At 39.7% G+C, this 13,272-nt stretch overlaps 2 protein-coding genes across 6 annotated transcripts in view; one reads left to right on the forward strand and one right to left on the reverse strand.

Moving 5' to 3' along the window:
• Positions 1 to 205: 205 nt before the first annotated feature.
• Positions 206 to 1,350, reverse strand: rprma (reprimo, TP53 dependent G2 arrest mediator candidate a). Its single transcript, XM_035174919.2, has one exon. The coding sequence runs from the start codon at positions 1,021 to 1,023 to the stop codon at positions 715 to 717; it is 309 nt and encodes a 102-aa protein (XP_035030810.1). The 5' UTR covers positions 1,024 to 1,350; the 3' UTR covers positions 206 to 714.
• Positions 1,351 to 3,197: 1,847 nt separating this feature from the next.
• The window catches only part of galnt13 (UDP-N-acetyl-alpha-D-galactosamine:polypeptide N-acetylgalactosaminyltransferase 13), a 39,619-nt gene continuing 29,544 nt past the window's right edge, over positions 3,198 to 13,272 (forward strand). For 3 of the 5 annotated variants that reach the window (XM_035175442.2, XM_035175441.2, XM_035175443.2), the window contains exons 1-2: positions 3,198 to 3,601; positions 7,853 to 8,127. In XM_035175442.2, coding sequence (XP_035031333.1) covers positions 7,986 to 8,127 — 142 coding nt within the window. In that variant the 5' untranslated portion in view covers positions 3,198 to 3,601; positions 7,853 to 7,985. The remainder of the gene's footprint in view (positions 3,602 to 7,852; positions 8,128 to 13,272) is intronic. The other 2 variants (XR_004698215.2, XM_035175444.2) reach the window with 1 other exon arrangement.

The raw sequence follows: 13,272 nt of genomic DNA on the forward strand, positions 1-13,272 counted from the left end.
TCAGTTTAAATAGATGCTCATAACATGCCAATTTATCAGGATCAATAGAGTTAATTCTATTTTGTTAAAATATATTTTATACTTGCTATAATACAATCAAAACATAGAAATAACTGGTTTAAGTAGCTCTTTTAGTTTTTATTTTAAATGAATGACTTTGGCACAGGGTATGGTGAAGGCTTCATGGTAAGAAATAGAGAAAAACTTTAATTACATAGTGAATTTATTCCAATTTACACGATACACGGCATGTTGGGCTTCCTCCATCGCCCACGCTCATACACTCATACAGTTATCACCAGGAAGTCCAGAGAGAAACAGTAATTTATATGTTGCAGGTTGTATGCAAAAACCCATACAACATACATAAACACCCTACACATTAAATTCTCCATTGCTTTAGCAACATGAGAGGGAAGAAATAAGCAGCAGGTGAAAAAGGACTTTGCCACTGACATGACAAAGGACGCTGCTTGGACAGATTGTGCTCCATCTACTGAAATTATACAACAGTGCTTGGTTGAATACTTTATAAACACAAAGAGGCTGAAAACGCACTATACCTCTTGGAGATGCATGAGTCTGTTGGCGTTAAAAAAGCCACCCTAACCCTGCGGGGTTCAGCTGCCTCTTACATGGCGACTGACGCACCAATGTGAAAAGAGGCAGATTAGTCTCCAACATCTCTCCATCCATCGAGATCCACCTCGTCAGTCAATAAGCTCCGACAATGACGGCCTCGGTCTCTTTGGAGGGTCTCCTGTCCGTGACCAAGAAGTTGATCATCCCCTCGGACTTTATGAGGAGGTTGCAGCCCAGGAAGAATATGCCAAAGACCACGGTGAGGGACAGGACGCACATGACGGCGATCTGGACCACCCTCATGATGAAGAGGCTCCTCTCGTCCGGCGCCGCGGCCACGAAGCCATTATCAGTCACCACGGAGGAAAAGTTGCAGCAGAATAACTCCTCCGTCTTGTTGAACAGTGCGCCCTGCGTCTGGTTGAACCCCGTGCTGTTCATCTTTTCTTCTCTTTGTTTTGAAATCAAACTTTCAGTGCAGACCCGAGGAGAAAGACGCGCGGGCAGACAACAAGCCCAGAGAAATAGTCATCAAGTCAGAAGTGATGCTGATGCTGAGAAGGAGGAGGAGGAGGAGGAGGATGATGAAGAGAAAGTTCCGTCACATCAAGCAGAGCCCGACTGGAGTTCAACAAGCTGCTGTGGCATCGCATTACTGGAGGTTTCATCTGTTCTGCTGCCAGTTCCACAGCGGAGTGAATCCACCAACCCGCTGTTTAACAGCCTGACTCTACCTGCGAGTGACAGGACAGACACTGCAAGAGCGCCACCACCCGACCAGACTGCGTGCGTGTCAGCACATGTTTATATTCAGTACAGTGTGCGTGCGTGCGTGCGTGCGTGCGTGTGAGTGTGTGCAACCTGCTGCAACAGCCCCGCAATTAATGTGAAGTGTGATTTTATGTTGCTACTGGATCAGAGATGTGTATTATAGGGTAGACTCTACGAAACAGTCTTCTTGTTTATGAAATACTACTACTACTGCTACTACTACTACTACTACTACTACTACTAATAATAATAATATTTTTAATATGCGGCAGATTGATATGTTACAAAATACCACTAATCAAAAATGAACTTGAAATAAGCACCTCTCTGTTAAAAAAATCAATCAATCAATCAATTAATCAACTTATATACACTCACCCACCCATCTATCTATCTATCTATCTATCTATCTATCTATCTATCTATCTATCTATCTATCTATCTATCTATCTATAACCTACCTACCCTAACTACCTACCTATAACCTACCTACCTACCCATCTATAACCTACCTACCTAACCTGGCTTCCCACCCAGCCATCTACCATTTAGTCATCTGTTTGTAGGTATTGTAACAAATGACAACTTGACAGCATTAGTCGTCACATAATGATAAAAACATGTCTTTTTTGATGACATGTTATCATTGAAGATATTTCAACCTAAACAACAAGTTAACAGGAAAAACAAAGGCTGTTTACCTTGCTGGTGATCATTTTGTCACAATTAGTAAAATGTTCTAATTTCTAAAGAATGTATTGTAAGTAGTGGCAGTTCATCACTCATGAAAGGTTTTTTCATACTCATTTTACTGCTGCTGCTCAAAGCCATGACATCTCTCTGTAAGACTAGACTGACATCTAGTGGAGGATTTGAATCTAATGTGGTCACAGTGTTTTTGTTCTGACTGCCAGGCAACATGAGTGTATCAAATGCTGAGCTCAGATTTGATCTACTACATTGCCCAGAGGCCAATGCAACGATGCAACACTGAGGGTCTCTCATCAGGAGCAGCAGATGGCAGCATTATTCAACAGGATTCAATAAAGGCCTCAAAATATCCATGATGTTGTAGGATACACTGTCAATTCACCTATAGACACACATGCAGTCATTTTAGCTGTTGATGTTACCAGTGTGCTGATGTCCATGTGGACTTCAAGCCACATCCTTCCTGCTGTTAATAAAGTTGAAACAAACTCCAACATTGTTTGTCATGTTAAAAAACACCACCTTCACTCAGGACCTAAAATTATCCTTTAGAATTAAAAGAAATAATAATGTGACATTTATAAAGGAAATTATCAATATCGATTTTTTATTTAGATTATGCCCTGTCCCGTCCTTGCAGATGGGTCATATGTGTTATTGTTACTGCATTAACCTAAGCTAAATGAAAAACAAAATATATATGCAAAATGTAAAAATCCAAATAGATAGATTGATAGATGGATAGATGGATAGATGGATGTTATAGATAGATAGATGGATGTTATAGATAGATAGATAGATAGATAGATAGATAGATAGATAGATAGAACAGTATTATTAATAGTAGTATTAGTTCCATATTCTACTATAAAAGCAACACACACACACACACACACTAAATAGATGGATAGATAAGTATATTAATCACACACTTCATATTAATTGCAGGACTGTTGCAGCAGATTGCACGCACACACACACACACACACACACACACACACACACACACACACACACACACACACACACACACACACACACACACACACACACAGCACAGCGCCTTCATTAAACGCCAGTGACGCTCCTCTCCAGAGGCACACGATGACGGACGTCTCTCTCAGCCAATCAGAGAGGAGGACCGCCACACTACCAGGTGGGTCTGAGCGGAGGTTAGATTGCGCCTCCTCCCCGCTCCAGCATCCAGAGGGAGAACAGGTGCGTGGAGACGTTAAACCCGGTGCACGGTGAGGGACCGTGTGTTCCTCATGGAGACTGTCCTCCGGCTCCGCTGCGGCTCCACACACGGCGCGAAGGAGTCCGAACAGGTGCCATGAGACGGACAGCGGGCAGCGGGTGGACTGCGGTTGGACCACTACTGTGCACCGACATGGACCGTGACTACTTAAGTGTCGTAGTGAGACGGTGAGGGAGGTGGGGGTGGGGGGTTGTATTTCAGCCACCGGAGATCGTACCCGGGGTTTGTGGTCTGCGCTCAACACGTTGTCTGAGAGGACGAGAGGCATCGGTGACATAGGTAAGAGCAGAGTGTCCCTCATGCCGCACCACACCTTCCATCAGAGCCCACATCACAACAACATCCCCATCGCGATGCTGAGGGGGGAATGGCTTTAGAAATGGACATTTCCATGCGCCGGGTTCATAACTGTGTTTTATTTCTGTCGATAATGCCACATTGATTTCAGCCCGAATGCACATTAATGGCACTGCCCCGGAGCTAGTGTCCTCCATACAGTTATTTCTGGTCCATACCATAAAGGGGAGGTTGTTTCCTCACTTCGCCGTGTGATGTGCAAACTGTGTCGTCATCATTACAATCCATGCAACCAATGTAGATCTCACTGTTGTTTCAGTAGAACTTCAGCAGCTTGGGGGAATAACTCACACAAAATGCTTAAGGCTTGAAGTGGAAGTTGTGTTAGTCATGACATACTTGGTTAAAACAAGGCTCCTATAACCTTGAGGAGGCTGCTTTACACACACGTCCCCTGTCTAGTTGAATACAACTCAAATAAAGACCAAGCTGCTCATCAAGACAAGGTGAGTTTGCGTTAATTTGAATTAACGCAAAGAATCTTCCTTACAAATTATTCTAACTATTTGTTTTTAAGACCTATGTATTACATTTGATTAGATCTGTAATTTTTTGCAGTAAAGATACTGATCCCACGTCTTCAAAGTCGCCACATTGAGAGTATTAATTGTAATGTTTTGTATTTTCTGTTTGTGTTGGTGTTTTGTCTTAGCAGAGCTACGTATTTTGTGTTGTTTTGGTTCGAAGCTTCAGTCAATGGCCTAATGGGCTTACTGGGATAAGCTCTATAATCACATGCTGTTCCTGGTAGGGCTGGGTATATAGATTTGCATTTTTCAATAGGGCCTCCTTGTGCCAACATGATAGCTTCTTAAACGTCTGCACTGGTACCATAACAATACTTTTTAATATTTAGATTATACATTTTTCTTCATAAAATATGCAAAAAAATCTGTATTTACCATTTCATGCCAGTTTTCAGGTCTTGTCCGTTTTCAACACCTGCTGCCACAGACACAATTTGTTCAGCAATCAGAAGGTATTGATATTCGATACAGAGCTCTATTTGCTGCTTGTCACAATAGAGACGCAGGTGGTGTGTGATTGGAGGACTGCTGGTTGGAATCCCTAACTGAACAGGTCTGAATGCGGATGATCTCTCTTATCCTGGCCTTGATGTACCCCTATGCAAGGCACTTAAACCACAGTTTATCCGGCAACGGTCAGCAGCAGACTACTATGGTTTGTCTTGGCTGCTTTTGAGAAAGTTGATGATTGTGGAGGAGGTAAAGGAGCGCACACCATCCCCGATTTAATAACTTGATCTTCAGCTTTGTCGTCATATGTTTTCTTCACATGTTGCAGTCATGGTTTCAGTGTCAAGTGTGGATTTGAGGTGAGTACTTCCTGCGAAACAGCACTTAACAGTCTGGTAATTGCTTGCAGTTGTTGCACTCCTGTTAAACGGCTGAGGGATACTTTATTTAGCCCATCGCACTGCACCAGGCATTTCCAACTAAGACTGTTGTTAACAACACAATTAACTGTCACTTCAAGAAGCAGGTAAAAGTAGCTTGTGAAAGCAGGAGAGACCTACAGAGCAGTGCTGAACAGATAGAAAAACTTCATCTGTGCGGTTGGTTGGGCTTATTGACCCAGGTGTTGGGCAAACCCAGTGGTTGTAGCGAAACCCAAACATGTCTCAGTTACTGACTGACCTAAGAAGATGTTAGAGATGCCAAAGACCCCATGAAACATAGTCGTGAATGATCTGCGATGTGCATGCAGGTTATATTCGACACACACATTTGGACTTTTACTTAGACCAATTTGTTGATTACACTGGGAAGCCTAGGTTGCGTCCATATACTTGGGGTTAGAAGTCTATAAATGGTGTGTGAATCCACTGGAACCCACTGTGCTGTGATCTGAGGCTGAAGCTCCTGATGCAGCTGGACAGATGCTGCCTTGTTTGTGAATGAGATAAGAGATAGCCCCGGGCAGTGGTGTCAGAGCCTGTGATGGACATTTAGACAGCGAGCGGAGAGGAGTTTGTGTGTGTGTGTGTGTGTGTGTGTGTGTGTGTGTGTGTAGTGGAGTGCAAAATCATTACCATACTGCAGGAGAAAGATAAAGAAATCTGTCAGGTTCCCCACAGGAGTTGCTGTGGGCACTCTAGTAGTTTTTAAAGTAAAGGGTAATGTTAGTTACTATTCACACATGCATTGAGGCAGCACCGGCCTTCCTGTATGTGAGGTACCACAACATCTTAGGTTAAAATGAAGCTGTGAACCTGATATTTCTCTTTTACTTAATTCACTACTGTGTTATTTATATTGTGGCATTTCCTTTCTGTAATCAGTGACTAAAATTCTTCTGTCTATTTGTGTATTTTATTATCTTTGGCTGAATTCCCATTCCTTTGTCATTATACTTTCATAAGCCTCAGTCAACAAAAGCCTATGATTTTGGTCAAGTAGATATTCAGTTAGACAGTCAGTTAGAAAACGATGTAGTTGTTGTTTTATCAGAAATATTGCGAGCCATATGCCAATGAGACATCTCATTTCCAGAAATTGCCTCTGGTATGAAAGCTCCTCAGATTTGAGCAACACAGATGAAGTGCGATAAGTCTTTTAAGGGAAAATGAGCAGTCACTCATCCTTTCAAATGGAGGGTCTGGGGTCAGTCCGTGGTGGAAGGCTGGATGTGACTTCCAGTACACCGTCCTCATTATAAAGTTCTGCGTCTTCATCAAAGAACACTGACAGGTTTATTTTTAAACTGTCCTGCTTAGCGCACATTTTCAAAACTAGGGACACAGCAATCCGTGTTTTCGCCTCCTAATATGATTCTGATACCTCAACTCAATATCGACCAATGATTTCTGTATCATCTGCTGATATTGATTTCCGAAACAGATACCAGTTGTTATTCTGTGCTCTACGATTATTGTGTGATTTAACATCAGGGATTTCTGTGTGTTTTCTAGTTTTCCAGCTGCGATTATGACATAACTATCATGACACTGACAAATCAATGTTGTTTAATATGGATTTGTCACATCTAGAGATGATCCAATACCATTTTTCACATCCGGATACCAATACCTGGACTTTGGGTATCGGCTGATACAGAGTACCAATCTTATACCAGTGCATTTACTACTATGCTACTAACTAATGCATGCCATAGAACTTATCTTGTTTTACAGTCATAACTGAAAAAGAATACAAATAAATATAAGAATACACAAGCCACCCCTCAAAACTGAGTGTTGCATACAGTAAACGTCACATTTTACTTGTGAGACCTTCCAGTATGAAATATTACCCAATAGCTGACTATTTAACGAGCTCTGGCTAATGCTACACTTGCAGAAATCTCTCTTCTTTACTCTAAAAACAGAACTTGCCTGTGGCATTATTGTTGTTTTGGAGCGTGAAGAAGTGATTTCCAGGAAAATAAACATGCAGTTTTATCTGGGTGTAACTAATATACTTTAAAGATGTGGTATTGCATCGGTACATAGATTTGAGTACTGGCCAATGCCCGACTCTGCATTTTTAGCTGTATCGGAGGAATTTCCAATGTTGGTATCAAACATCTCACGTCACTTCTAGCTGATATAAAATTTGCCAAATCAGATCAAAATTAGTCTTAATAACAACCCCGTATTTTTTTTCTCACAAATCGATTTTTCCGTTTGCCTTAAAAATCCAACACAGATTGTACTATAATGTATACGTGGTTGTTTTATCCTATTACTTATCTACCTCTTTCTGGGTGATGTTTTCTCCACATTCCTCACATGTAGACAAGCACAGTACAAAGTTCTTTTGATATACATGAAACCTAATCCCTGGTTGGCTGTATAAACAACACTGCATCAAAGTAGTTGTCTGTATATTTTAATGTGCAGACAATAAGTCTGTTATTTATTCACCCTTTGTGTAATGTCACATTGCGCTAATAAAAAGTGAATTAAAGATCTGGAAACAGACTAAGTAATCTCTTATGATCCACAGCCATGAAATGCATAAAGTGAAGTCTGAAGGCGATTCCTAATCACTTTTACGAGAGGCAAATATTGATCGACTTTAGTTCTCACAGACTTTGCTGACATCACATTTCTTTGTAAGATTATTGATTTATATCATTACAGCTTCATGATGACATTTATCATCATGGCTAAAATATTTATCATGAGTTCTGTCTCTGTCTCCCCTGTAGGATGTCTCCTCCACCCTGCTCTCTTTCTCAGCCTGTCTCCCGAGTTCAAACATCTCCTCCGCAGACTGAGTGCTCCTGAGCGCTCGCTGCGACCCTCCCTGTTTGGCTGCCTGGCCGACTTCCCGGGGAGGTGATGCGGCGGTTCGTCTACTGCAAGGTGGTGTTGACCACCTCTCTTGTGTGGGTGCTGGTGGACGTGTTCCTGCTGCTCTACTTCAGCGAGTGTAACAAGTGCGATGACAGGAAAGACCGCTCGCTGCTCCCTGCCCTCCGAGGTGAGTCCACATCAGCTCTGCGCCACCTTTCATTCGTAGATGTGATGTAGACTTAAAGGTATAAGGAGTCCATTATGAGATACAGACTGGGACACTGTTCCATTCCCTGTCCCTTTTTAGCTTTAATGTTGCTTGTGGCGTTTTTCCATTGTCATGTTTTCCCTTGAAAATGAAGACGTTTACAGTGAGTTGATTTTTTTTTTTCCAAACTTCTCTGAGAGGGAGTTTGAATATTCATTTTTGTATTCAAGGGCTTTTGCAGTCATTCATGCAATGTAATTGGTTGGTGATGTTTTGCATTGATTTTCCATTTGTGATATATTAAAGGGAGTTAGTAAAACATCGCCTTCAGAAATTGTATCTCTTTGAAACAGTATAAAGCTTTTTTGGTTTACTACAAACACTACAAACAACATTGTGTTTCTGTATATACTGCACAGAAAACTTGAAAGACATATTTCTTCCTCATGGCATGTTTTTTGCCAGGGTAACAGTATCACTTTGTGATTATGTAGTTGTGAGTGAAGGTTGATAAGTAATTTAACAAAAATAAACACAGACACGATTATACTTTTAATAGACAGCCCAACTGATGTGATATGTAACAAACTTGTCTCTTCAAATACATTTTAAAAGTGTACTGATTTCTACACAGAGACCTATCACTATTAAAAAAAAAACAGTGTTTGGTGTGTTTTAACTTTTAAGTGGTAATTTCTTTAACGACATAATGAGAACTTAATCAGGAATAAATACAGGATTAAAGACTACCTACTGAGCAAACCACGTGGAGTGTGTTTTGCAGTGAAGTGAGATCTCACTCTGAATGCATTTTTCTGCAGTCTTTTTCCAAAAGGGCCATGATGTTAATGTTATCAAAATATCAAAAATTCCAATTTCCATCCTGAAATTGAGCTCTTGATTTAGTTTTCTAAGTACTTGAATGTACAAAAGAATAGGTTTCAGCAGCAATATCAAATCAGGGAAGCTCTTTAAGATTATCAACTCTTTAAGATTATAAGACTTCTTATGGAAAGACCTTAAAAGTATCTTCTCAAACTGGGATTACAGAATTTGATAACCCCACTTTATATGTGAAGCGACGGTTATTTGACAATTCCTCTTTTTGTTTCATTCTTTAATCTGGTAGACTCAACCTTCTGTTAAGGATCAGACATGCGTGTTAATTTAAGCAGTTGACTTAATCACTTTCACCTCACTGTTTTACATACATACTCACATCCTCTGTCATGAATCCCATTAACTTGATGAAGTTGACCAATGTAAAAAATACAAATTGGTAGTTTTCAGATCTACAGAAAGAGTTTTGTGATGTATTAAATCTCTATTTCTTATTTGATTGTGTGAAGATAGGATTAATTCACCTTTGTAAGTTTACACCAGTGTGTGAGTATGTGCGTGCGTGTGTGTGGTGCTGATCGACCTAAACCACAGAATCGCTTTAGCAGAGTTCATTTCCTCACATGCCCTCAAGTAAGCAGGTTTCTAAGAGGCTTGCTAAGCTGCTTTTAAGGTTAGAATGAGGCAGAGCTGCCAGCTACTGACACTTATTACCATGCAAAAGTCTAATGTTACACTGCTCACCAAGTAGATGATATAATTAATGAACTGAGTGCTGAGAATATTTTCTTTCACAGGCAGTTGCAGTTCTTTTGCCAGTTCACTGCAAAGTGTAATCTTATTCATTTGCCCGACACTGAAGAGCCTATACTCTTAATGTGGCACTGGTTCACATGTTCAGTTTTTAATTGGAACCAATCAACCCAATTTGATCATTATGGAACCATTTTTGTTTGCTTATGCAAAATAATAATTATTCAGTTATTGCTTGTATGGTTCAAAAGTCACTATTTTGTATTTTATATTAGTTAAAATGAAAATGATTTTAAACGCATCAGAGGCTGAACTGGATTATGTTTTAAAAAACATTGTTATAACTTAGTGGAGGCTTCAACCGTAATGCTGCTCATTCGCTTTGTATGGGATAATGTCATGCATTGCCAAACTGCTTTCTGCGTCACGTTGCTTGTGCTGCATACAGCAGAGGTTGAGCATTTAATCTTCAATGCAGCAACTGAGGCACCAGCCAATCAAATCGGGTTTAAACAATCACTCATGTCAACATTAAATTGTTATGGCAAACTTGTTAGCCCACAGTGTACTATAATACAGCCAGCGGACATATTGGCATTCAGCAGTTGCACTGCGTTCATCTGTTTCTGGTCCTTTTTTAAAGAAAAATCTGGCTCTTTAGCTACAAAATGCTATTCTGTTCCTCAGCAAGCGACTACGTTTGTTCATCAGTGTATTCGTGGACATTTTTCTGAAAAAAGCCATCTATGACGTATGTGATAAAGAGGTGAGCGATGAGACAATCTAAAATTTTACGTTGTGGGCATTAAACTAAAACAATAAGCTGAAAGGCACTGAAACGCTCCATAGAGCCTTTTCTCTACCTGTGGGTTAGTGCTGGGTTTATTAGCATGTCGGCGATTTATATATTTATAGATATAGCTGCTCCAGCTGACACAGAGTAAGGGGTTGTTAGCCTAACCAGCAATCAGCCAAAAGGCTCCACAATTCTGAAGCTGGTCATATCGGCGTTACATGGAGAAATTTCAGTAAATATTAATATCAATAATTTTTGATTCATGCATGTTTAAATTACAATTACTTAACTCAGCTTGCGGTGTGATTTGATGCTTTGTGGTCTCTCCTCCATTTCCTCAGTTTTGGACCAGGAGTCCATGATGTTGATCTTCACCAGGTTGATAATGACAGTTGAAAGAATGTTTGCCTCAAATTCCTGATTCGAGCAGCACAACTCGGCTCCCGTCAGTTCAGCCACATTAAACTTTATGGCCAGTCACTGCTGTTCATTATGTTTATTTAGGATTTTACATTAGCTTGACATAATAAAGGAAAGTTGTTTGAAGGGATGTGTTAATGTTAATGTGAAAGAAAGGATGTTACATACACAGGTTCTTGGCTACAGTGTAAACATGTTCAGTTATTTTTGTTAACTGAGCTTAATGGAACCACATGAAACATGTGCAAATGCTGCATCAGCAGGTTCGTTTGTAGCAAATACTTCAGCAGTTTAGCATCGAACTCCCATGAAACGGGTGGTTTTGGGAGACTGGTTACGATAAAGATCCCCATTCCCCATTGAACGTCCCATAACCCAGTTGTCCCTTTTCATTTAATGGGTTTCAAATATCTTTTAAACTCTTCAACAGATATGTTCATTACATAAAGTAAGTGTCATACCTAGCAACCAGGTTGACCACACCCTCCCACAAAGGTAAAGGATTCCTAAATCCCTCCTTATAGGACTAGGCCAGGACTTTTGGACTGTTTGTCATGTTTAGAGCTTTTTGACTCAGTGTTTGTGGCCAGAGATTTATTTGAGTGTTTCTAATTTTTTTATTTAATCTGACTGTTTGCGATTTTGAAAGCGCTGAAGGTGAAAAACTATAATTTATTGTCATAATGAAGGAGCTAAATTTTTCAAAGTGAGTATCTTATGGTAATCAAATATATAAGTCGTATTTTTTAAAATGTATTTCTTAGAAATGATATAACTGTCTGCATACTGTACCATAAATATGCTGACATTTGATATACTGATAATTTAAAAGAATAGTTAAAGGCTTAAAAACAAATCCCATGTTGTTGGTGGGTCTGTGAGGATATTCTGGCCTTTGGTAATAAACGCTAACATCAGCATGCTAACGTTAACCATCTTAGTTAAGTTTCAGGGTTGCAGTTTCAACCCCCCACTCGCTCGCTGTGAATCCAGCGGAAGATCCCCTGCTGCGTTCTCACGTCGAGAAGTTGATGTGAGAACGCAGCAGGGGATCTACTGACATTATACCAGGGGGTCCGGCGAATACAGCCCTTCTCCTCCTGAGAAAATACGGATGATCTGCGGAGTCCAGTGCAATGTCTGAAAGCAACTAATGTGATCGCAATTTGTCTCGTGAGCTACATGAAAGTTTTTACTAAATTCTGGAAAAACCTCCAATAGTTGTCATTCAGAATTTTCAGAATCACCAAAGCCATTCCGTCTGATCATCTAGAAACAAGAATGTTTGTGCAAAATTCAATAGCAACCCCTACTTTGAAGAGACATTTATGGTAAAGAAGAAAAGACCATAGTTTTTTTTTTTTATGTTAATGTGAATCATATTATTCCATATACTTCTCCTTGTGACTGCATGGTTTTTCTGGGACATGCAGATTGGCGTTAGGTTGACAGACTTTCAATTGACGATAGGTCAGAATGTATTATATTATTGTTCCAACATATTATTCCTATTTATGTTTGACTATTTGCTGCATTACATGGATTTGTTGGGCTCGAAAAAATTATGAATTTGTCAGATATTTTTGAAAATAAAGTTAAAGTTTTACAAAGAGACCAGAAAGGTTGTGTTGAATGGGGAACGACAGTTTGCTTTATTATTTCAAGGCCTGAGGACTGGCTCCTACAAAAGTCACTAAGTGTTCTCTCTGATTGTTTCACATCTGACAGCACTGTTCCACATGTTATACAGTCGTAATCCATTTTATATATCAAAGGTCCAGTGTGTAAGATTTAGGTGAAAGGGAGCTATTGGCAGAGATTTTATATAAAGTCATCATAGTGATCTTTTCACTAATGTGTAATCATCTAAATTGTATGATTTATTTATTTTATTATTTATTTATTTTCAATATATAATACATTTTTCTTTACCTTAGAATGGGCCCTTTATATTTAAATACTTTATATTTACATTGGGAGCGGGTCTTCTCTGGAGGCCGCTGTGTTTTTTACAGTAGCCAAGGCTGGACAAATTAAACACCTTTTTGATTTTGTTTAGGCTACCACAGGTTCTATTTCATGTTTGGAAGGGGAGAGTGAGGTGAGAGGTATTTAGCTGCAACATGCAACTTCACCACTAGATGTCACTAAATTTTACACACTGAACCTTTTAAAATATGTATAATCTTGAATCTTTAAATGATCTGTTGACAGTTATATATTGAAATTGACTTAGTACAGTGTTGATGGTTTGCTGTGTTTTTTTTTTGTATAAGATGTTGCCCGAAAAGTTTATCAGTACATGTATAGACTGA

Source organism: Hippoglossus stenolepis, chromosome 13 (genome assembly GCF_022539355.2).
Source record: "Hippoglossus stenolepis isolate QCI-W04-F060 chromosome 13, HSTE1.2, whole genome shotgun sequence".
In the NCBI taxonomy this organism is placed as follows: domain Eukaryota; kingdom Metazoa; phylum Chordata; class Actinopteri; order Pleuronectiformes; family Pleuronectidae; genus Hippoglossus; species Hippoglossus stenolepis.

Coding starts and splice junctions, on each gene's coding strand:
- rprma (XM_035174919.2), bottom strand. CDS start 1,023: ATGAACAGCACGGGGTTCAACCAGACGCAGGGCGCACTGTTCAACAAG.